Here is a 25,902-nt window from a genome sequence, read left to right on the forward strand (position 1 = left end):
TTGAGATTTCATTCCTGCTATAAGAAGTTGCCAGCTCTGTTCAAGTCTGACATATGTCCCTGCTTATTACAGCTCCCCTTCAGAAGTCACATAACTCTTAAATCGAGGAAGCACTGGCACACAGTACAGACACAGAGACCTGTGTCATCACTGGGTGAGATGAAGTCATAACTCTGAGAAGTTTATCTATGGAAACGTGGATCATGGTCTTGAAAGTGGTCATTACATCATTTGAGGCTGAGGTCTTGCTCAGACAGCAACCTAAATTTCTGGTAGGTTAAAAAACACCTCTGTCCCCTTCAAAAAAACCCACCTACAATTATTTATAAAACCACTTTGCCAGAACCCACAGCTGGGGATGAAGAATTTGGTTTCTTGGCTGCCTGAGGTGGCATGCATGATCTCACACACACCCAGCTGCTTATCTGGGGAAGACTAATAAGTATACCTTCCTTGTCAAATTGCACTCCTGTAAGAAAAGTTCTTCACAGCTCTTTCAGTAGCAAAAATTCTTCTTTGATCTGCTTTTGATCTAGTCTCTCTTCTTATAGAATTTGCTAAATGCTGTGTCTTTTGTAGCCCTAAAACTCACTGCGAGGTTCACTGTTTAATCTTCAATATCCACAGTTTGTTAGACCATGACTAGACATGCACGCCCATACTCACTTGGATGGCAGGAGTACATCACCGCTCATGCACAGCGGGTACAGGCAGCGCAAGGCTGACAGGAGGAGGGGAGAGGCTACTTGGTCACAGTAGGGGACAGCAATAGAAATGTCCACTCCTAGAAGGACTAGTCTGATTCCCTGCTTCCCCAGGCAAATCTGCGCCTTCTCCTTTTTAGAAACGGAAGGACTTCTGCATTGATGCTAAGAAAAGAGTTCCACTTTGGGGACACATGCTGCTGTGAAAGCTGCGTATTTTTTCATGTTTAAGTTTCATCTTTTGGAACATAACATTTAGTTTCTAACAGGCAAGTTTGAGTTCTGTTCCGAAGTAGGGGAAAATAAAGCTTCTACTGGAAGGGCTATGTTAACTATTTCTTGCTCCCGTGTATATAAATTGAATAGATATGTCCTTCTGTACAAAATCATTAGGAGAATTAGCTCTTCAGTACACCTCTATAAATATGTGTCTATTGCATGTACTATACAGTAACAAGGTGCTCCCTTAAAATGAATTTCATGTTTCACAACAAAGACCATATTGCTAATTGATAGTAGCAGCAATGCTGCTTATATTCACAAAGCTTTGCACAACTTTGCTGAATTCTGTGTTTTGCAAATAAACAGCAAAACCTGTCTGAATTTCTCCCATTCCTCAGGTCCCCAAACCAAGTTAGTCCACACTGACAATCCTTTGTGGTCTGGTAAGGAACGTGAAGTACAACACTTAAACAAACTGATGCACCTCCAGTTATCTGGCTCCTCACTACTGTGTTCTGAATGTTGACTCTCTGACAGGGAGCAGTTAGAGTAAGTGTTCTGATATTACGAAGTGTGCCTGTTGTTTCAGTTGTCATTCATCTGTCTTTATGCTGTGCAGCTGATTTTAATGATCAAGGGAACGGGTTCATTATACAAGGCTCAGCTTTCTCCCCAATGCAAGTACAGGAGTCCTTAAGTAAGTTTTTAGTTGCAGAAAAATTTTAGGGTTCAGTCTGGTAATATGGTGAAGAAGACAAGGATACTTTGAAAGAAGCCGGGAAATGAGAAGGTGGGAAAAAGAGAGAAGTTGTTACCTTTAACAGAACGTATTAGAATTCTTAGTTTTAACATCAGTAAAATGCATGTGGTGATAATTAGCAATGATTTTACAATGCTTTAAAAATAAAGGATTTCTGACAGCTTTATTCTAGGAACTCATCAGATTAAGTGATACACAGATATGGACAACATAGCTAAATATACTATTCACTGTGATTCGGTTCTTGTTTCTGAGACATTTGCTTATTGTTCACTAACAGTGACTAATAATGTGAATAATGCATTTATATTAAAGTATAAATTCCCTGGTTGCTGAATCTTAGTACAAAAATATTTCTAATTCTTACCTCAACTTCTACTCTTGTGAAGAGCTGACACAGCGTCATTACACACAACTCTTTTCTGCAGACAAAGAGGAAGAAAAACACATTTTACTTATTTAAAAACAAAGTATTTGCATGTCAGATGAAACTATGTAAAGCACTGACAAAAATACATTGCTCTAGTGTAACGTGCAAAACATAGAATAAAATTAAACAAAACAGTGGCAGAGCTGGAAATAATTCTTCCCCATCTGCAAACCCTTTCTCTAGCCATTCAGATATGAAATCTACTGAATGTGACAGCATTATCCCCAAGTATTTCCCCCTCATAAAAAAAGATCTAGAAGAACATGTGTCTTGGCTTAGCTGAATCTGTTTGGCAGAGTGTTTAGCAACGGGGGAAAAAAATTCTATATGTAATTTTCAGTAGGATTAAGAAACTTACAATGAGTAGCCCTGCCATGTCCAGGTCACAGTGTCCTAAGGAAAAAAATAAAACACAGAAGTGTATGACAAAATCAGATGAAAGTTAGAGAGCAGGTAAGTTACAATATGAAACAGGCACAAGTTTAGTAAAAGCAGATGATGGTTTCATAGTCCTGTACCGAAAATAAATAAAGGTGTCAAGGTGACTAGGATTCCTTGCCTTAAAAATGTGGAAATAAGCACAGCAGACTTTTGATAATGTAAACAAGTGGGAATAAAATTTATATAGTTACTTAGATCTTTTAAATCATTAATTTTGATCCAAACAACAGAAGTAGGAAAAAAATAATCTAGTAAGACTTTTTCAGAGGACTTCACCAGTCCCTTTAGAAGGACACCCTCATAAATATGTTTGATTTAGTTTTTAAGGACATTTCTGCATAGGTAATCTATCATGCTTTTGCTTTGCTTTTTTTTTGCTTTGCTTTTTTTTTCTTATTCTATGTTTATTGCTCCTTAGATATAATTTTTACAGTGTATACTGCAGATCCTTAATCCTATCAGTGAAATGCGGTACCGATCCCCTTTAGTGGTTCACTTCATTTTTGAAATTGATCTGTAAAAGGATTTTACGAAGGAATCTTTGTAAATAACAACAACAATAACAATCACTTGTTTTTAATCTTAAAAACCATTAGGAATGAAAAGTTTGGTCTTTTCTGGATTTGTTGGATTTTACCAGATAGTAAAAAAGGCAGCTAACAAGTTGCTAGACTCAGGTCCCAGCATTCCACCTGTCAGTGAAGCAGAGCCATATGTCTGTACCCCTGTACTGGGCAGAAAGTGTAATCAGTTACTCGGCAAAACAAGGGAAAGTTGCACGAAAAGAACCATCTGCAAAGGTGCCCTCCTGAGGTGCCCGAAGGGAGGGGGTGTTGGAGGTACTGCATGGCTCTGGTTTGCTTTTGTTAGAAACTTCGCAAGCCCCTTTGCAGTAAGGATTTTGAGCTTAAACAAAAAAGTGATGACCAGTAGGGATGTTGTGTGCATTTTAGACTTCAAAGTACAGGCTCTGTGGCTTTGCAGGAAGTTTCTGACTTCCGCTGCAATACTTTCCTGTGCTCCCTCTCACTTTGACTGTAGCTAAGAAGCCCAGCAGTAAGTTTTTCACAATGAGAATAGCAACTACACCATGGTGACACTTGGGAAGCCTGGCTGCTTCCAGGAGCTCTCCAGTGCTAAAGCTCAGGACAATAGATTCTTCATTGACAATGCAAAATATTTATTGTAGGGACCATTTAAGTCAGGATTTTGACTTCTGTATAGTTAGTGATAGAAGAATGTTCTGCTTACCAGCTTGTTGGGGTATCGGAGCAACACAGGTTGTACAGGGACTCGTGGAACAAAGGCACCTGCAACCACAAATTAGAACTGATTGTTAAGGCTAAGCTTAATACAGCAGTTGGGAGTTTTAAGTGATTCATGTAAGACATGGTACCTGGAAGGAGAAATTTTTAAAAATGCGAGAAGAACAGAAAGTGTTCTTTTTGTTTTGTTTTTTTTTTTTTGTTGTTGGTGGTGGTGGTTTTTTTGGGGTGTTTTTTTTTTTTTCTACATTGCCAGTGCAACTGGCAAGATGTTGGGACAGAAAAGGGCTAGTCTCCATTGAGGGAGAAAGCTGTCTAAGATTCCTGGACTGTTCAAACTAATTTTCTGTGTATTATCTCCCTATTGACTGGCATTCATTTCAAAGGATTAGATGCTCACAAGGCTGTTAAGCATTTCCTGAGCTCTTCTCTGTTCTGATCATCTTCGTAAGTGACATGGATCTGAGCACACAGTACTGTTTTTTTATCTTTACTACCCAAGACACTGCACAACAGTAAGAAAGGAGAGCACTACAGCTTTAACTGAAGTGCAGCACAACAATCAAGTGATCAGTGATGCTATCAAGTACCTTTCTGTGTTAAAAATAATCAATTGGCCAGCCTTGCTGAGCACTATGCAAAGTGATTTCATAACTTGGTTGCTAAGTCTTGCATGGCAAAATTTGCAGGAATCTAAGATGGCATGACTGTAAGTTGAGCTAAAAGAACATCATAAGTAGCATGTATTTTGGTAGTTCATCTGATAATAGTCACAGCCAAGTTTCTGGGTAAATAAATTAGATGAAAGCTGTACCCAGAAAAAAACCCAACCAACTCACCATATACATCATAGATATTCTGCATCCTACAAAATACCAAAAATTTGAAAAGTAAACTGACTAGTATAAAATAGTGGGTTTAGTGCCACTGAAACTTTAATGATGTAAGACATTACTACAATGTTGACATTTTAATGATATAAGACATTACTACAATGCTGTTGTGGATAAGGTACCTGCAGAAGTATAGCCTTACTAGAACTACCAAATTAGTATTTCACACATTATTTTCCAACAAAGATGTGACAAAATCTCTTACCTTGTTTAAATGTGATCAGGCAAGATCGGTTTGTGCAGGTACCTTCTGGGAAAATCAGTATCTTGGATTTAAAGAGAAGGAAATATATATATACACACACATTTAATACTTCAGCATCAGTTATATGAAGGCTGACTTTTTATGCAAGCTCTGTGACATGTTACACTGCATCACAAGAATATCATTACTGTTTCAAAAGGAAATGAACAAATAAGTGAAGGATGTTCACAGTAATAATAACCTGCTCCATCTTGTTTGGAAACAAATGCTTTGTAAGAGAGGTGTTCTGGGGAAAGGCCTTTATCAGTTCAGAAATAGGGTACAAAAGGCTTTCAGTGTTTCACTTGAAATGTTTACTGTTGATAATGAGAATTGTTCCTCTGCTGGCAGTTCTTTATTGAACTGCTGGGCATATAAACGTCAAGAGTCTGGGCTGACATGAAGTGCGCGAGGTACTTGAACATTTACAGGCACAGATGCTACCAACATGAGTCGAGATGCTAGCTGTGACGAGATCACAGCTTGAGGGGTAGCAGCAAAAGGCAGAGCGAGCATGTGCATCTGTGATGCAGAGCTCTGAAGGCATTACACACCACTACCCACCCTCTGAACCTGAATGACTCAGACACACCAATACCCAGGTGTCTGAATTAGTGTCTGAAAGATACTAGGTTAGATGCACAGTGAGCTGCAATGGGACACACCAAATCCGGCCCCCTATGGCACACAAGGAAGCTTTGTGTTTCTCATATCACTACAGGACCATAAGCAGCATTCCAAAAAATCCTCAGCGCAAGAACTGGTCTGGCTCAAAAGAGTGTTCAAGGTGTGCTCCCACTTCAGTCCGAATGAACAGGTCAAGGCTAGATGAAAGATGGCATCATTAGTCACACACAAAAGACACAGGCTGTTCAAAGGTACGATAAGAGACAGCTGCACATATTGATTTACACTTAGTCCTTGACTATGCGTTCTGTAATCAGAAATTGTTCGCTGGTGCTGTGGACACAAAAAATGGGTATGTTTCTGCTTAGCGTATGTCATAAGCCCCAGAAAACATACTAGTGACTGACCAAAGAGTAAGTAATCATTCCCTCCTTCCCCTTTGCTTTGGTACAGGGTTGGGAGAAGCACTGATCAGAACCTCATGCTATTTTAATAAGCACATGTGCTGCCCAGCCTGTTGTGTTTTGGTTTTAGGAGGAGGGAACAGGGAATCCAGCTACTCTTTCTTTTCTATTGTGCTAAGAGAATGCAGCCCAGGCACTCTGAAGAGAATATGACAGATATGACCTTGTGGTCAAGTTTCTCAAAAAAAAAGAGTAGGAGGAAGGTGTGGCCAGGGCACAGGACTAGGAATCACCCACTGACACCCCCAGTTGTACTGCTGACTCAGTCTTGGAGATTCCCAAATTACTTGACTCATAGACTATTTATGCCATAATACATATCTAATTTTTATCCCAAGTGCAGTACTGGTGTAGAGCCAATTCCCCTTTCCTCCCCATGCTGTTTTCAGCAGAGTTTAGGTCTACCAGGGCTTTGCTGGAATCGCTTCATCACATCATAACAGTTCAGCAAATCCTAAGCATCAGTGTAGTTTGTAAGCATAGTATTACAAAACAAAAAAGCCTTCCTAGCTTTATGACATGTGCATATTTAAAATCCTCCATATAAGTGACAAATTGAAAAAAGTAATGGAGGCTCTAAAAATATTTACAGCATCTTAGAAAAATGCATTTATGAGTCAAATTAAAGTAGCCTAAACACTAACTAAAAAGGTTTTTGTAAGATGCTTGCTAAGTAAAAATGATGCATGAAATGCCTATATAATACCACTTCAAAAAAAGTGGCAAGTGTTGGTCTTCCCTACTTGAATCTTCTCTGTTTCTAGAGACTATTCAGAAAGCACAGCAGTGCATTCACGGACTTTTTACAAGGGCATGTAGTGATAGGACAAGGGGTAATGGTTTTAAACTGGAAGAGGGCAGATTCAGATTAGATATAAGGAAGAAATTCTTCCCTGTGAGGGTGGTGAGACACTGGCCCAGGTTGCCCAGAGAAGCTGTGGATGCCCCCTCCCTGGCAGTGTTCAAGGCCAGGCTGGATGGGGCTTGGAGCAACCTGGTCTAGTGGAAGGTGTCTGCCCATGGCAGGGGGGCTTGGAACTAGATGATGGTTTAAGGTCCCTTCCAGCTACTGAAGTCTATATTTTCACTCGTCTCTTTTAATTTTCCTTAAGAGTCATTCACTGGAACAAAAGTGAAGGAAAAGTTAACCTTTTTCAGGCATTTAGGAGGTATCCAACTATGGCTAAAGAGATCTTGTGACTTTAGCTACTGAACCAGTCACTCTGAGGTTTTAAGTAAATTAACCCCTAAGAAAACAAGTCAAGAACTAATTCAAAACACAAAGCATGAGTTCATACACAAATCTGCACAGGATATCTTTGGAGAAAGGTCTTATATCACTGACTGTATTTGTCCAGCAGTGTGGCAATGATGCTGTATTCGTAGTATCTGAAGGCAACATGAGACCAGACTCAATGCAACAGAAGAAAGCAGAGAGGCACTACCAAATGAGATGTCAGTAGGTTCACAACTGCTCCAGGTCTTTCTTCTTGCAAAGGATGTGGATTTCCATCCCAGCCCTCTGCCTGTTGTAAAAGCAGAGTTGCTGCCTCAACACTTTTCTCCCTCCAGCACACCACCTGCCCCACTAGCTCTTCAGGATGGAAAGCCATCCAAGGCCTAGAAGCACAACAGCAGCTTCCTGCTGAGGAATGACCATGGGAAACGCTGTGCAGAATCAGTAACTATTGCCTCCATGTTAAAATCTTTCCACAATTCAGACCAATCTAAAAGTCTTGGGTTTAGTGCATAATTAACCTAAAGAGCGAGCTCAGCTTTACCTCAGCTATTCTCCACATGTGAAATTGATGTTTTAAGCTTAAGTACTGTTCACACTGGAGCTTGGACTGCCTGGGTTACCCATGTCATCAACTGCTCATCCCCTAACTGTTGTGACCGCAGCTTTGCGACATAGCTTCTCATGCACGAGCTAGCTTGAGAATACTGACTCACATATACCAATCCAAGTCATCTGCTACACTGAAGACAGCATGTTGAGACTTGAATAGGGAAAAGAGAAAGTCAAGAGCATCTGCATTTGGAATAGCAATTGGTACTGGCTGGATTTTAACTGACCCATTTGTCACAACAAAACTCTTTCTGGGCATGAGCCTCTCATCTTCCTTTCCTAAACCAGTCATATACCTGAGAGCTAACTTAATCTTTGTACATCAACAGAATCCTGTTCAGCTGGGCACTCGTGATATTATGATGCACAGTGAATATGGAATATGAATACATGACAGAAAAGTAGTCGTATATTTATTACCTGTGGCCACTGGCCTCCTGATAATGCCCGCTTAGTTATCTCGGTGACCGTATTCTTTCGTGAATCAGGGTCTTGACGAGAAACTGATACAGGCTGAAGGGAACTTAAAATTGCTGTGAAAGAGATAACATTTTATTCGTCTTATGCTCATGCTTAGAAAACACATGGGTTCAAGGCTCTCTTGTAGCAAAAAACTTGTTATTCTCATACTAGGAGACAGACTGTGCACAAACAGCTTTCAGACTAAATAGATAACAGGGTGTTATTGTCCTCATTCTGCAAAATGGGAAGTAAGACACAGAATATATATCTACACTGCCAGCTGAGGAGCTTTACAGTAGGTATAAACATGCCAAATTCACCCAAACACATTCTGCTGATATTGCTGTTATCTTCCACTGAGCATTTTCACACAATTCTAAGGAAAAGACCTGATCAGGTCTCTGCTAATGGGCAGCGCTCAGGCCTATCTCGTGCAGACTGCAATCAACAAATAGTTTAAGCTATGCTGAAGAAGTAAGATGTCCCTTTTCAGTTACAAAGCATACACAGCTTGTGTGTAAATTACAGAAAAAAACACCCTCATTTTGTCAGAAGTCTACATCAGGATGTGTGGACCTATTGAGATGTGATGAGAAACTTGGGGAAGAATTATCTTCTATGTCCCACTCCCCTGTGCTTTTAAGAGGAGGTCCATATATTATCAGTTAGTTTATTTCCTACAAAGACACTTTTCTGTGTTGCCTACTGAGTTTAGTTTTGAGTTCCTGTTGGCTTATTCTTTTAAGAGTCCAATAGAGATGAGAGCCAGCCAGCCAGCAGAAAGTCTACAGCTGATTTTAGTAATAATGCAAACGGGGATTCTTTTCATGCCAAAAGGAGGAGGAAATAATAGAAGCATGAATCATCTGATCTTTTCCATTCTCTGCATTTCCTTTTTGAGTAACTTCTCTTTTATTCTTTCCTGGTTTGACTCCCATTAAAAAAAAATCTGTAACAGTGCTTGTAAGTTTAAACTTATAAATATGGTATTTTCCAGACTGCTGTAGTTTGGGTCTGTTTTGAAATAACCTTCACCAATCTGTGTTCTGTATTTGTGGGCCGCACTGTTAACAGACAGCAGTTGAACAGATTTCTCAAGCTACCTACTGGGAGAATTTTAAGAGAAAACTTCTAGCTTGAGCAGTTACAAAACACACTTCCAACATAAAGCAAATTTAAAGTGATATTATATTCCATGTCTGAAGAGAAACAGCATACTTTTAAACATTTTGACAAATTCAGAAAGATAAGTTGTCCCAGTGATTTCACTGGAAATAATCTGTTGGTATCTTTGGAACCTAAGGATTTAAAAGTCTGCCCCTAAATCACTTCAGATTTTTGGTCTCATGTCAACTTGATGACTTTTAACATTTTATTTTTTCATAAATACTTACTGCCGAATACCGGAGTTGACAGGTTCTCTGCTCTAGACACTATTGATGGCATTCCAGTTAGGGCAGAAATAATGGCATCAAAAAAGCTTGAATGAGGAGCTGCAACAAAGATTGGGGCTTCCAGTTGACTTGCTATTTTCCCTTTTACTTTAACTTGGAAACCCATTACGAAGAACAAGGTACGAGTTAGGCGTGAGAGGGTTGTCTGGATCATCCTCCTTGTAAACAGAAACACAAAAATATCATCCATCTTACAGTTAGTATTTCTTTTGAACTTTAAAACAAAAGCCCATAAAAGATTTCCTAGTTCTCACCAGCACTGGGGCCAGGCACAGGGTAGCAATACTACTCACCGGGAGAGTGTAGGGTTAAAGAGAAAGAAGTAGTAGTAGAGAAGGGAACATCACCTTTTCATGGTGACAGATTATAATTTTAAAGATAAGGCAATGTACAGCACCTCGCTCAACCCTCCTCCCAGGTACGCGATTTCTCTTGGCATGTTTTATAGCATCGTAGCGTAACACTGTTGCGAGGGGAGGGTGGGTAATTGGCAGATTCCCTGTCCTTTTTGTTAGAACTTAGGTAACTGATACTGTTCTTTTACTATCAGTTTTAAACAAGTAAGATTAAATTACAATGTTGCTTTACTGGAACATGTTCCCTTCATGGGACTCTCCGTAATCTCTTGGCCTTGTTAGAATTCGCTTCCCGTGTCTCCTCCTCCCGTGTGCAGCTGCAATGCATCACAGCTTAGAAGGGAACTTCACTACTCTGAGGTCAGAAGCTGAGCAACTGAAACCCAGAACCCACAGAGGCAGCTGTAAAATACTCCTTCAAGGGCAACCTAGCTAAGAGAGGAGCTCTCAAAGCTAATTTTCTCATAAATTATAGTATAGCAGGAATGACAAAGGCTACACAGAAACTCAGCCTACGTAACATTACCAAATACTTCTCTTAATGAGGTTCTTTTCTCAAATATTCCTATCGGTATTATTACTAAAGTTCTGGCTTACAAATAGTCTCTAAAGATTTTTATACAGATTTGTTGACTGAGGGCTCCTCTTTAATCAAAAGGAGGAAAGGAGAGGAAAAAAAAACCCGAAGCTTTAGACCCTGGCTTTGTGTTATTGAAAAAAAAAAAAAGCACAGAGTTTTCACAAATATTGGTCATTTTTTACCTTCTCCATCCTTTAAGCGGCACAGATCCTTTTCCAGGGTGACGGAAAGTTGCAATTGATGCAAACAGCCATGACAGCAGTAAAATGAATGTGATGCATATGGCACGGAGGGGAAGCAAAATAATCCCCTGAAGAACAGTCTGGAAAAAAGGGGGGAAAAATCTTAAGAAATTGTATCAACAGGAATGATGGTGATATCTGTGTAGTTACATTATAGGGACTTTACAATACTGACATTACTGCTATGTGATTCAGTAAGGAAAGCATTAATGATTCCAGCGTTCATACGGGGAAGTCAGTCATTCACAGCGTTTCATTTTCACTTTCGGGTTCCCTTTTCAGGTAGAACTGGAACATCTGAGTATTTGAGTTTTTGGCTTGGATGTTGTTAGACAGAGAAGGTAAACAGAGTCTGCTGGCTTTAGCTTATACTTAGACTTGGTCTGCAGCATACAACCAGCTCAGATGAGTCTGCCCAGCTGATACCTATCTCCTCTACAGAGCCTTCTGTCACTAGCTGCCTGTCGAGAAGCCAAGTGGGATTGTTAAGATGACTAAAATGTGCTCTTGCCCTTTCAAAATGACAAATCTTGTGTTGAGTCACACTATTGCTGCAAGTGATCCTCATTACTCGTGCTTGGAGTAGTACACAGGCAACACAGCTTCATTTCCCCTAGTTGGGACTTAACCAAAATGAAGTTTTCAGTAAAACTGAACCTGTGGTTTAAGGCAAACATCCAGACGTTACAGTGCTGCTGTTGAAGCTGCTGTAGCAGCTCTTGGCTCATTGCCTTTGGAAGTGGTTTGCTCACAGCCTGCTGTAAACATACAGCAGAACCCTTCTGATTATGAAGATTAACTTGTTGCCTCCTGTTTGAAGTATCTTGAATATTAATCTTTGTGCTAGGACCTCCTTCAATTTCTCAGAATAAATTGAGAAAGCTTAGTTCCCTTTCCTCCCCGCAATCAGGAAGCTGTTACTAGCTTGCTTTAACCTGAAGAAAGGAAACTATTGAGAGAGTTCTGCTATGGTCACAGACAGTCAAGCTAGGTACCAAAACCAGTAGAAACCAGATCCAAGCCTGTTCATCGCTTCTTCAGTTCTTTGTGTATGTTTGTAAGGGGAGTGGAGGGAAGGAGAAACACTAACATGCCCTGGTTGCGAATAATCCTCAAATACCATCCCCAGCCCCCGCTAAGGAATTTTTAGCTTGCATTTTTTCATGCACAGCTCCAGGAAACAGGTGTATTGGCACAAGGCTGTTAACAGGCTGCTGTGGTACAGGGCAGGAAGAAATTCTTAATTGTTTTATCCCAGTAAATTAGGTTAGAAACTATATCCTGAAGGTGAGCCTTTATGGCACAACACGCACTATGCAGATTGAGCAAGCACAGCTCTGGGAGGCAGGTGAGCTGTGTTAGCATGCGGAAGCCACCGCCTAGCATTCCTGGTAAGCTAGGAAATGGTTCAGCTCCTTTTGGCACCTAATCCAGCTCAGCTGCCACTCACTGGTGGCGATCAGCTCTGTGTGCACGCATATGCACAAACAATACACACCCAAGCAGAACTGTAATAGTGAATGTTTTTATTTTATTTGGGCTATGTTTCTAAAAGTCCCTCAAAACTTATATGAGAGTGCATCACTGGTCACACACGGACAGTTCAGAAGTATGGTAGAGGTTACTGAAGGAGAGTTATGCTAGTTTAACTTACGCTTGTGAGCTTACTATTTTTATGCTTCACTATTTTTTAAGAAAATCTACAACTGAACAACAGTGTTCCTCTCTCAAAATCAGCCTTTCTAGTCAGCTCTTTAGCAATGGCTACCTACTGTACAGGAGAAGCAAGGCTTTTAATAATAAGTAAGTTTTACAAAATAGTTTGCAACTTGAGCTATGATTATTAAGCAACACGGTGAATTTTAATTTACCTCTTTTCTTTAAAAAGGAACAAGTGGTTGCAGTACATTTGGAATATAAGCATCTTTGAGTATTATTTACCCAATTCATAGTATGTTGGTTCTAATTTTCCTTTCATCAACATGGTCCTTTCCCTCCCCACCAAATCCCTTCCATCTTCACATAATGTCCTCTTACTGTCCTCTTGTCAATATTCAGGAGAGGCTCTGGCTCTAAACTGTGATACTGATGAGGATTAACAAGAATTGGGGGCCTTCAGGACTCAGTTCTCTGTTACAAAAGGCACAGTGAGAACAGACCAAACATGACAGTGGATATACAGTGTAAATTAGGATAAGCATGAGAAGCGGGTACACAGTGTTGATGCTTATGTTCTGTAAGCACTGCCATATAACGTGTTTCCAGGAGAGATCTGAACATTCAGATATGATTATTTTCTTCTTTTATTTAACAGCTGTATATAACTAGCTATGGAATTTGAACCACTACTTCATGCACAACAGGCAAAGGACTGCTCTGGATCACAGAAATGGGTTCAGTAGCTGGGTATGAGGGATTCGGCCCTGGAGATCTACTGCTCCCACTCTCTCTGGTGCCAGTTGTGGCGAATCTGAAAAAGTCAGGTAGCAAGTTAAACCAACCAAGACTCCTTGCTTGTCTCCCGAAACCAGATGTGTCTTTTTTTCTCCATATGTGTCCTCTTGTGCTATGATCTATACTCCCAGTTCAACATTTCAGCTGCATTCAGTTATCCAGAATGGGCAGCATAAGCATAAATCAGTGTGTTTTGACTTAAAATAACTTTTTTCTTTATGAAGAAAAAGAAGAATATATATGCACGGACCTACAATGAAAAATAAAGGATGCAATAACAAAAGCAAAACAATCCCTTCCTCAAAACTAATAAATTCATTAATCTATTTTAGGCAGATGCGCAGGTGGTACTGATTTGCTGATGCAAGCTATTGGCTTTCTAGGTCACTGTGTAATGAGGCAGAGTTGATTTCTGCTCCATCAGCTGCAGACTAGGGTAAGAAAAGGACAGAAAAGAGAAAGGTCAAGGTAGGCTAGAAAAGAAGGAGAAAAACATACAGAAGAAAATACAGGTTCAAAGTTTAGTAACTACTAAGTAGGAGCAGGGCCCCTCCAGCTTCTGTATACACTAATCACAAAGAGAGAATTATTCTGAGTCATCCAAAGAACTTTTTCCCACATTTGGAATCTCCTGTGTACTTTCTATTTAAGGTGCCTGCTAGAACTGCAGAGCCTGTCACTGCAGTTGCTGCAGACACCTGCAGTAGTCCTTGCAGTCCAGGTCGCACTCCCACAGCTGACTGACCCTCGAGCAATACAGGGGATTATACTGTCACTGATGTCAGGAACCAGGGAAGGGGAAAAGCAGGTCTATCAGAAAGCCACAGAATTCAGTTCGAAATTTTGTTCAACTTCAGCTGCTGACAAGTTATCTAGGAAGCAGCAGAAGAGCAGGCTGGGGGCCAGAAGGAAGCCCAACTCCCACTGAACTCCTCTGACATATGAAACTGTGATCAGATGGACTGTCTCCCAAAGCAGTACATGCATAGCAAGACAGGGTCTTCCATGAGTGTCCAGAGTACCTCAGAGCTCTGCCAGGCAGTCCGGCTGCTTGCTTCCAAGCACGGGGTTAAAAATAATGCTTTTAGCATGCTGGTTGTGCCATTACATAGTTCACCATTACATAAATCCACTGAGCATCTCTTCTGAATAAAGTGGAATCTGGTAATAACTGAACTAGTATTTGTGCTTTGCAGTTGCAGTTCAGAAGTTAGGAGGGCAAGTGAGCAATCAGGATGAGCAGAACTAAAACCAGAAAAAATCCCAACAATGTATTGCAGCCAGCTTCAGCCAGAGGATGGAAACCAGAAGTATTTGAACAACTGTTTCAAAACCTTGTTTGGCACAGGCAGATGTTTAGCACAGCACAAACGATCCTTGTTTTGCACATTCTAAAGAAAGACAAAGTCTCGCTGGTGGGTAAACTACTAGCAATACAAGGACTGGCAAAAAATTGTACAGTCTTCTCACCCCACTTTTCAGTCTGGCTACAGCCTATTTTTCTATCTGAAGCTAAATGAAATGCAAACAGTGAGCCTGTCTCACTTTCAAGCTCCGTTCATCAGGGAACAGCAGCCTTGACATTCAAGGAATTCATCAACATATGAAAATCCAGCCTTGGGCTCCCAGAGAGGGTTTTGAAATTTTATCTGTTTTTATCAGTGTATGTTAAAGGAACCGTATAGAATAGGGGGAATATAACAAAACAATCCTTTAACATGCAAGAATAGAGATACACTACACTTGATTTAGATGGAAAGAGAAGGGACAGTTCCCTTTTTTGAAGTTTATAGTAACACTGGTAAGTCTCTGATTCCCAGCTGGTCCCATACACACTGCTGGGCAAGAGAGGAGCAAACATTTACAGGAAAAAGCAGAGAGCAGGACGTATCCTAGTCTCTGTGACTATAGGGGAAGAAGAGTAGAAGGAAGCAGCACACAGTACAAAAAGGCTCTCTCTCTTATGTCTTTCTGCTTTAAAATTCTGTGACTACTGCAGTTTTGCTTCAAAGCTCAGTAGCACCAGGCCCTGACCCAGCCGGGTGCTTTTCCTTCCAGGGGCATTGTGGAGTTGTGTATGGAATATACCTTGCTATAAGACATACCATGTTTTTCATCGCTTCCTCCTGAAGGAAAAAAGTAGGATATATTTATTATAGCTAAAATGGTAATTGTAGCTTAAAACCGCAAGCTTTTGAAAGTAGTCTGTGCATCCTCTAGAAAGAACAGCCTGCACAGAAAGCTGTCCAGTTCTGGAACCTCATTAAGAAACTGGTTTCTTTAGCTCAGGGTTCATGCCTACAGCTACTGATTCAGGTGCACTTGAAACGTATTTCAGGCTGCTAGTAAAACACAGGGGATAAAAGGCTTTGAAATTGTTTTCCAGGTGTCTCACATTTCCTCTATCCAGCTACCTTCAGGGCAAACACTGTAACTTGAGGAAGAGCTATACGAAACATAAAATATTTAGTTGCACATCAGCCTCAGATATTTATAACAATCAGCAGAAAATGCTGGAAGTTCACCTACACGCTGACGTCCTCATTGTCCTCACTGAGATGTCAGTTCATGTTTGGTTCATCAGCTCAGTTTTTAAAGTGAATGTTTTTAAAAATCAAAGCCCAGAAATACTGTTTGCTTTCTTAATTGTAAAAGTACCCTGTTAAGTCTTGTGTGCACTTGTGCACAAGCTGTACTGGGGACAGCATTCAGCTCAGAAGCCTAATTCAATCCACCCAGTGATACCAGTCAGTAACCCAGTGGAACTGGGGATACCTTTTTTTGTTGTCTACACTGCAACATGGAATCAAGATATTAACTCCCTCCCCCTGAACCCAGACGTAAAATTAGTTCTACTGTAAAAGTTATTTTGTATTTTAGCTTATCTTATCAGGGAGAATATGAGATCTTCACTCTAGAGCTGAGGCATCTGACACAATGCATAGAGGGACAGTACTTCATTCTTGTGATTCAAAACAGGGTGCAAACCGGAGTCAAACAGGACTCCTGTTTTCTCTAGGAGTAACGTGTTATCTGTAATGATCATGCACATTGCCAGACAAGCTGGCAGAACACGGCGCTTAAGGGTGACTGAACACTGGAACAGGCTGCCCAGAGAGGTTGTGGAGTCTCCTTCTCTGGAGACATTCAAAACCCGCCTGGACGCGTTCCTGTGTGATATGGTCTAGGCAATCCTGCCCCGGCAGGGGGATTGGACTAGATGATCTTTCGAGGTCCCTTCCAATCCCTAACACTCTGTGATTCTGTGATCTTTTCAAAAGCTTGTTGTAAGCCTTGTATTAGAAGTTTAAGTTTGAAGTCGATAAGCCTGTGTGTATTTAGAGCAAGCATGCAATTTGTGGACTCTGAGAAGCGATGGCTCGAAGAGCTTCATTTCAAAAAACCGTGACTTTTTTATGCTGAACCTTTTGCATCTTTGCTTTGACCATTTGTAGAACCTATTCATGTTCTGCTCTCTTACCACTAGACTAGATCAGGAAGCAAACGATGCCGTACTTGGGAAGGAAGTCTTCTTACTACATGCCTTTTCCTGTGAAAGATAGGAGCTGTAGATGTTTAGCGGAGTGTCAGGTTTGCTGCTGTCCCTTCGCTGCTCGGCACCGGGGTGCACCCGCGGTGCTGAGGCGGGAGCGGGCTGCAGGGCAGGCCCGGCCAGCGCCCGCGCTCCGCCCGGACAGGACAGCGGTCTCGGCGGAGCAAGCGGCAGTTTTAAACAGTATTTATTCACCCAGTCGCCCTGTCCCATCGGAAGGGCTTTTTAAAACGACCACTGACCTTCACACCGCACTGGCGACAATCCCTTGGTTCAGAGCGGTGCAAGGACTGCGGGTTTAGACAAGCTGGCAGAACACGGCGCCCGGCGCAGCCCAGCCAGCGAGAACCGGGGGTGACAGCCCCCCCCCGCCGCTCTGCCGGACGGGGTCCCGCCCGCACCGCTGCGCACCCCAGCCCCGGGCAGCCCCAGCCCCAGCCCGGCTCCGGCCCGCCGGGCAGGGCGCGCCCCGGCGCCCTCTCACGCCCGCGCCGCCAGCCTTACCCGCAGCTTGTCCCTGGCGCTCAGGCGGCGCGGGTGGACGAAGGGGTTGGGGACGGTGGGCGGGCAGAAGGACTGCTGCCTGGGCAGCGGCAGCACCCGCGGCGCCATGCTCCCGCCGCCGCCGGCCCGGGCGATTGCGCATGAGCCGCCGGGGGAGCCGGGGGGGCCGCGGCACCCCGGCCCGGCCCGGCCCGGCCCACCTCGGGGAGCCCCGCCTCGGGGCAGCCCCCTCAGGGCAGGTGAGGGCGGGCCGGGCCGCCCTTGGCCGCGCTGGGCTGCAGGCGCGCGGCTCCTGAGGAGCCGGTGCTGAGGCGGCAGCTGCCAGGCGGGAACCCGAGGGCGGCGCTGGGCGGCCTGACCGCGCCTGCCCGCGCTCTCCTCCCGCTCCGCGGCTGCCCCGCGCTGCCCGGAGTCGTGTACGGCTCCCGTCAACACTACAGCGCCGGGCGCGGAGGCGATGTTTGCTGTGTGATACCGCAGTTGTTGTCTGTAAGCACTGAGTGCTCAGCATCAGCGCGGTCTGGTGTCTGAGAGAAAAGAGGCGAGCGCGGCCATGGCACGCAGCCGAAGTAGTTTCCAGGACAAGGGTGCATTTCACCACTGCAGGAGGCTGATACGGAGATTCTGGTCTTGAGTAGGTGAGGTCTAGAGAGGGGCTGCAGCCTTTCTTCACGTGCTGGTTCACAGGGGATCTCCTCCCGCACGGCTGCCCCGCAGGGACGCGCCGTGCAGGGGCTGTGCAGGGACGGCGGGTGCCCGAGGGCCGCCTCAGGCGGGCGGGCCCCGGGCCAGGCGCGGGCTGAGGGGTGCTGGGAAACACCCCCGTCCCCAGCGCCTTCGAGCACAAACGCCGCTGTTTCTGGTTTCACCCCAAAAAGAAGTTTCAGCCTGACCGTATTTAGGAAACACGCCTTTAGGTTCTCACGGTAATCTGCTACAACGGTGCGAGCGAGCCACCAGCCTCTGTCTGCACAGAGAGCGCTGGTCTGCGACCGCTGGCTCCTGGTCTCTTACGTGACATTGGCTCAGATGCTTTGTTTTGTTATGGTGCTTCTCCCTTTTTCATGTCTGTCCTTCACACGAAAATATTTATACTTCCTAACACAACATTAGTGTGTATGTTGCTGGACTGTTTGTATTGCTGTAACAAAAATAATTACAAATGTCTCATAGTTTAGTTCCCAGTTTGACGTGACTGCTTCCACAAAGATATAATCAGAATTAATAAAACTTAATTATTATAAAATTAATATTTATTTGTGTTTTGCAACTGCAGGTGCTTGAGAGGTAATCATAATGATATATTTGGGCTAACTGAAGCCTGTGTATAATGCAAGCTTGAGGAGTGTAGGATTTCCCTTGGCCGGTGTCCAGGGCCTCCCCGTGATTGCCAGTCCTTGCAACCAGCACCGTGCTCTGGAAAACCTGAGAGCTGTGTATGAACCCGATCAGCACAATTGTCACAGAAAGTAAGGCTGGGGGGAGCTCCAGAGGAGAAAGATCAATTCTGCCTCCATCATTCTTGACAGATGATTGCACAAGCTCTTCTTAAAACCCCATGACTTCCCTAGCTGATCCGTTCCAGCACTTCTCTGGTAACATCTTGAAACGATTTTTTCTGTATCTGAGCAGAGTCTTTTTCATTGCCGTTTATATCCATTCTCGGTAGATGTGAGAACTGTCACTTTCCTCTTGCAGCTACTTTTCATATGCTTGTGTAGTGTTATCATTCTTTCAAGCCTTCACTAGACTAAACAATCTAGTGTTTTCAGGTTTTTTTTCTCCCAGGTCATGGTTTCTAGATATCTGATCATTCTTAATGCTTTCCTCTGGCCTTTCTCAGGTGAGTCCACACCTTTCTTGAAGTACCCAGACTGGAAATACTACTTCATAGGAGGACTGACCAGCAATACTGAGTGGGCAGGAAGGATTAATTTGTCTAATGCATAATATTTATATATCCCTATATAGTGGCTGCTTTTTTTGTCACTAGCCTGACGCTGTGACTCACACTGTGATACATGGTAACACTTAGATCCATTTCTGAACAATTACTTGTCATTTGCAATACAGAGTTCTAAGAAACACTGTATCTTTCCTTACCAAACTGAGATAGTGATCTTACCTCTAGAACTGGGAAATACTAAAACATCTGGCTTTACAGACATGATGCTTTTATTATGTAGAAGAATGCTTCTGGTCACTTGTATGTTTGTTAAAAACAATGACATTGATTGTAAATATTCTACTCTTCTGAGGCTAAACAAGAAGGCTTAATATCACAGGCACCAAAATACAAACACAGTGCAAAAAAAGTTTTAATGTTCAGAACACAGGAGAAGGTGCGATCACATGTAGTTCTTTTGTCTAAATTGATGTCAGCATCTCGTTTGAATAATAATTCCTTTTTAGTCTGTGATTCTATGGTAAAATGAACATTGATCAGTGGTCCACTAACACAAAACACCACCACACTTTTGTAAAACTGATGTAGGGAATCACCTCAGTATCTTTCCTTCATCAGAAGGTGCATATGGTGCTAGAGACGGCATTGAGGGAACAGTAGCATTAGTTTGCTACTAATTCTTTTTCTAGGTTGAAGCTACAGCTTTAGTTCTGCAGGTCACTAGGAAGATATATGCTTTCCCTGAAGAGCTTTACCCTGTCTTGCCTTGGTTCTGCCTAGAAACTGTAAGAAAGTGGCTCTGGAGCAGTTGTAGCTTCCATATAGAATCCAAGTGAATCATATTAGTGACAGATGAAAACCCAGTAAACATTTCCGTAGTGTAAGAGGGGGATTCTTCCGTCATACAAACAGAGCTTTTTTAAAGTCTATTGAGCTTTATAGTTTTTCATATAAATTATATATACAATTTAAATTGGACTAAGATCTTTGCCTCATTATAGCTGCCTTTGGGACAGTTTATTCTCTCCTCCTGGCATTTGTAAAAATATACTCCAACATATCTTCTTATGATAATGATTTTAATAAGCTATAGTAATTTCAACGTAATTCCAGTATATATCAATTCTATAAAATGTGGGGTAGACAAAATCATATACTGCAGAATTTCAAATCTTTGCAAACTTTTTTTTAAAATCTTCCATCAGTAATTCCTAATCTGAACCAGAAGCTAAAAGAAGTTGCCCCTTTTAGCATTTCCCTATTTAATTGTTCTGAATAGGGCTGTTGTCTTACCTCTATAAAACACGCTCACAAAGGCATTTTTTGATGCAGAAATTGGAAACCTGCTTCGTGTTTGAATGGCTCCCCGCATTTGACAAAAACCCGCCACCTCGTGGCCACAGTCGTGTAACACTGCTGCCCAGAAAAGGTAGGGCAGCGTCTGGTAACTGCTACTAAGGAAAACCACCACCTTTTCTCAAGGACTAGCTACAAAACTTCTTCATGCAAAGTACCATTCTGATTTTCCTCTGTCTTTCTGTAATATTAAATGTGAACTTGTGCAAAATGGGTATAAGTAGCAGATTCCCAATGTGTTTCCATTGCCAATTTAACTTCTTTCTTTTTTTCCAGGCCATGGTGCCCTAATGCTGGTTCAGTCTCTGCTTCCCTTCTGGAACAACGCTGACTAATACATTCCAAGAGGAAATCTGGGTGCAGCTGACAGCATGTTCTCTCCAGGGACCAGTGCAGCCATCTTGCAGACCAACGCAAGTCACATCAAGTTTGCCTGTCTTCACCTGGGACAGTCTGCCAGTGTTATCCTGGTAAGCCATATACCCTCAAAGGTCTTTGTGCCTTGGTCATGCAACGTACAACCTCAGTATCATGCTATGTAAATGGCACTGTGGCAAGCTGCCACAGATATTTTGAACTAAAAAGCCACAAACATTTTTGATAGTTGTATCTCAGAATCAGAAAGGCATTGTGTGAGGCTCTGAGGAGATACAGGCTTAGCACTAAGCAGTGTGGACATACTTGTCTCCTTGATGAAGTCTACAGGGATAAAAATGGTCTGTTGTGCAGGCAGTATCAGCTGCAATAGTAGACAAAATACTTACTGTGAAAGAGGAAGTAGAATCGCCCTGTACTGTTTCAAGATCTGTACTGATAAAGGACAAATTAAATGGCAGACCTTGGGGAAAAAAAGGATCCGATTATAGAAGGTAACTGAAACAAGCATTACTTAACAGTCTTTAGAACTAGTATCTTTTTAGCATTGAACAAAAAATGCCATCCATGGGTACGTGTAATGGGCTGGATAACACATGGTGGAATTCGTTAGGGCTCCATCAATCTGGCTGCTGGGAATCTAGCTCTGCATGTCCCTCACTAGAATTTATTGTCTTAGTGTGACTTCAGACAAGAAAAGCAGTTCTGGACTGTTCATTTCACAGTGCTGAGGTACTTATGGACTGGAGGATGTGCTGAAAGGCATACATGTATCCATCCAAGAGGGCACACTCGTGTGCACACACACAAACCCAGACACTTCCTCTTATCTTCTAAGACAGTTGCAGATACACGTGTGTTTTGGAGTTTTCATTTAATGTTCAGTAGAACTGAAACACCCCTAAAGCTAAGCTTTCTCCTGGGTATTCCTAGATGTTTCCTCTTACAGGAATTCCTTTCTCTGCCTCTTTCCCTTCTTCCCTAAATGTTAGAATTCATGTGCTAGTGTTATATTCCTTATGTTGGTGCACATAGGGTTCACACAGTGCTTGCCTGGTAAGTTTCCAAATGATTCACTCCACTTGAGAGTTGTTTCTAGCTGTTTTTCTTAGAGGGAAGTTGCTGTCCCCAGTCTGTTAAGTATGAGAATCTGGCCCATAGGTATAGGTAAAATAGTCCAAGAGTATGTCCTAGGATGCTGCACCAGAGAGGAAAACCTCATGCTAAGAGTTTCCTGAAGCTGCTTCTGCTGAATTCCTTTCTCTTTGCACTGCTTAATGGACAGAAGGCAAGTAAAACCAGAGGCAAGAACCTAGTCACTTCAGTTGGCAAGTCATACCTGACAATGACCTCCACAACGGGAGGCACTTAAGTGATGAGCTTGCATGTTGTTAGTCCCAGTGGAGTAAGTAGGACTTGTGCTAGATTTTTGGTCCTAGACAGGCAGATAGATTGCTGAGCTAGCTCTGTTAACAAATTAGGAAAAAGCATTGGGTCTTGCTGATGTTGAGTGAAAATAAAGGTGGTATTATCTCAAGGAATCCACTGGGTATGTCTCCTTGGAGAATCATCTTGTAAAAGTTCCTCACCTGAGCTGGCTGCAGAACCAGACAACTTGACAAGAATTTCTCTTCTGTTTCTCGGGGTAAGGAAAGCTCTAGACTGATGATGGGGGATCTCCAACTCCCAGTGCTCTCAAACTGGCACCTTCCCTGATTATTGAATTCACTTGAAAACAAAAGAAAAAAGTAGATTTACAAGAAAAAGAGAGACTCCAGTGAATTGTGTGAGAATGAGATATAAAATTAACTGGGTTTTTTTTTCCTTTGAACTGAACCCAGGAGCCTCAGTAAAGTTTACCCCAATTTAAAGCATTAATTAGGGAGCTGACTGTACATAAAGATAAAACAGAACTCTTAAAGAAGTCTCCAGGGACTCCAAAAAACCCAGTTTTGTCTACATGAGGCAAAAGAATTTTAATTAGAAGCAACTGAATTGAAGCGAACTGATATAAGCAACAAAAAGAGAATTTATCCCACAATGTATTCAGGGAACGTAATTGAATGTTCATTAGCTAAGAGTTATATACTGACTGTTAATGAGCAGAAATGAATATGTATTATTTCTTATTAAGCTGGAAATGTATGGAACTAATTGCATTTAAATATAGTAGCTATAAAGCTGTGTTTATTAAGTGTCACTACTAAGAACAGGAAAGACATAGGTGAATTTGTATTCTTTACTGCAGTATCATTTTAAATATTTATTATGCTAAGTAGTATTAATACATAGCTTTTTGTGGAAACGGTTATTACATTGTGCTAGTAGGGCTTGGTGATGCCTTCATTTGGATAGGATTTATTATAAATTCAGGAAGGCAGCACAACCGAGACAGAAGCTCTCAGATTACTCTAAGACTGTTACTCTTGCTTCTCAGAATGAGAGTACTCTGTTATTCATGGTCAAATGGCACTTGCCATCTTGATGCTATGGCTTGATAATAATCTCAGGAGAGAGTTTTGGTCAAGTTTCTTTGTTGAAGAGGTACAGGAGAAAGCCGTCTTGTTATTAGATGTGGTGATAGAAGAACAGAATTAAGAACAGAATTAATTTGTATTAACGCAGTGGATGTGCTGCGCGTGCACCCAGGAGGGGCCTGTGCCTGCCTGGGAAAGCCTACAGTTATGTGAGAGACTGAGTCTAAGAGGAAGCTGGTAGTGGATAGCAGCCACTTTGTCTTATGAGGGGACACAGAGAAGTGTGTGGGAGTAAGAAATCACAGAATCGTTCAGGTTGGAAGGGTTCTCTTAAGATCATTTAGTCCAGCCCCCCAAAATGTTAGTAAAGGGTGCATGAAGAAGGCAAAGCAGAGGGAAGGGATGATGTAGATGGCCAGAGACTTAGGGCAAGGTGTGACACGGAAACCCTGGTGTCCAACAGCTGGTGCTGACCCTTGCTTTCTCTCATCTTCAGAGTTTTATGAGATGAGGGGTGGTGGCTTTGCCTGAACGTTTTATGGCTTTTACCATGATTTCAGTGGTCTCTTGGGAAAGGAGAGGGACAGTAGAGGGAGAAGGAAAGGAGCAGCAGTACCCTGAGCGGGTGCAGAGCAGCAGGGAGAAAAAAAATGCCACAAAGAGGAAGATCCTTAGAAATAATTCAGAGGTCTGATGGCTTCCCAGTGTTGAGTTAGCCTGTTTTCTTCTGGAGCTGCTGTGGAGAGCTGGACCAAGACACACCCAGTCCTGACTCTGGGAACTTCACTGGGGTCTGCAAACAAAGATGAACTTAGTCCCATGATTATTCATTGCAGCTGAAAGGCCACCTCTTCTCCTGCATGGCAAAACCAGATGTTTTCATCCTCCTGCTCCCTTTGAAATGGAAGGATATTTTGGGACTGCAATCAGGGAGGGTTAGCACACCTTTGAGCTAGTCTGTGCCGTTTGCATTGCTGCTGTAGGCAGTGATTTTGTGGAAGTTAGATTGCTGGCTTCCTACTTAAATGGAAAAAATATCTTATTTGCTCCAATTTGAATTTGAATTATTTTTAATTTTGCAATTTATCCATTTCTGATAAAATTCTTATAGGTTATTACAGTAACCAGCAGTTCTACCTTTAGTGATCTGAATTTATGTTTATTAATTGTACAGGTATGTTTTTACTACAGGATTCTTTAGTAGCAGCAACAACTGCACGTTGATTTTCTGAAAGATTGCAACTTTTTTCCTGTTCACAAGAGGGCGATAAATCCCTAGTCATCTTTATCCAGCCTCTCTATTAAGTGATCAGTTACTGCAAAATGTCATAAAAAGCAACTTGCTGTCAGATAAGATGTATGTATATACTGATCTGTATAAAATATTGTGACTTTTTCTTTTGTTTTATGGAAAGTTTAGGCTAGGCTCTGTTCATTTCATGCCACTGTAGATCCTATTGTCAGTAGAAACTAGATGTGGAAAAGTTATTTATGATATTCCCCCCACTACAAATGCAAGTGTTTTCTTCATGGTACACTTGTAAGTATTAAATTCAGATGAATGTCAAGCGCCTCAAATGATATGATTTTCAGCATACTCTTTGGGAGAATTTCCCATAGCCTAAAGGTTGCTGTGTATGTTTATTTCTTCCTCATAGTGAAACTGTGTCTTTGGTAATCAGAATTTTCCATTTCTTAACTTTAATCCTTTGCTTCAGTTAAAGTATCTCTTCTCTTGCACCTCCCCTTTAAATGCAATGTTATTTCATCTAAATACAAGGACCCCAACTTTAAGCCTTTTTGTGGCGATAATACCAGTATGGGAAGCTGCTATTAGCACAGTGATTTCACTATTTGTGTAGACAGTTTTATAATTGATCAGTACACTATTATATTTTTAAATATTTAGATTTATTCACTTTCACATCCATTATCTCTCTTAAGTAGTTTCTGTTTGACATTGTATAGTAAGAATAATTTCAGGAGTTTTACATGGAATAAGGAACAAGGGAAAGAAAAAAGAAGAACTGGTTCAGTATACTGAATTATTTTATGTCTCTGTTGATGTTACCTGAGTTCATTTCAGCTCCTGTGTTTGAAGGAGCCAGATTCCTTCCAGCTCTCAAGTTCCGCGACCCAGCCCATGCAATTTTTAAGCTGTCGGTATTACAACAAATTCTTAATAATTTACAGTATAGTATGGCCTCTGAAAAATGTTTTCACTCTGTGTCTTAATATGAAAAATAAATAAATGCCCAAAGTCCCTAGCAACACACTGAGGCGT

General features: G+C 42.0%; 1 protein-coding gene across 1 annotated transcript in view; it reads right to left on the reverse strand.

Annotated features, from left to right (window-relative positions):
* LPCAT2 (lysophosphatidylcholine acyltransferase 2) overlaps positions 1-17,624 on the reverse strand; it is a 31,681-nt gene extending 14,057 nt beyond the window's left edge. Inside the window, exons 1-8 of the mRNA XM_068411268.1 lie at positions 17,505-17,624; positions 10,934-11,073; positions 9,756-9,973; positions 8,320-8,432; positions 4,921-4,981; positions 3,809-3,867; positions 2,475-2,509; positions 2,054-2,108 (exon numbers count right to left, since the gene is read on the reverse strand). Of these exons, the coding sequence (XP_068267369.1) occupies positions 2,054-2,108; positions 2,475-2,509; positions 3,809-3,867; positions 4,921-4,981; positions 8,320-8,432; positions 9,756-9,973; positions 10,934-11,073; positions 17,505-17,612 (789 nt within the window). The 5' untranslated portion in view covers positions 17,613-17,624. The remainder of the gene's footprint in view (positions 1-2,053; positions 2,109-2,474; positions 2,510-3,808; positions 3,868-4,920; positions 4,982-8,319; positions 8,433-9,755; positions 9,974-10,933; positions 11,074-17,504) is intronic.
* Between the last annotated feature and the right edge of the window lie 8,278 nt (positions 17,625-25,902).

The sequence above is a fragment of the Nyctibius grandis genome, chromosome 12, assembly GCF_013368605.1.
Source record: "Nyctibius grandis isolate bNycGra1 chromosome 12, bNycGra1.pri, whole genome shotgun sequence".
Lineage (NCBI taxonomy): Eukaryota > Metazoa > Chordata > Aves > Nyctibiiformes > Nyctibiidae > Nyctibius > Nyctibius grandis.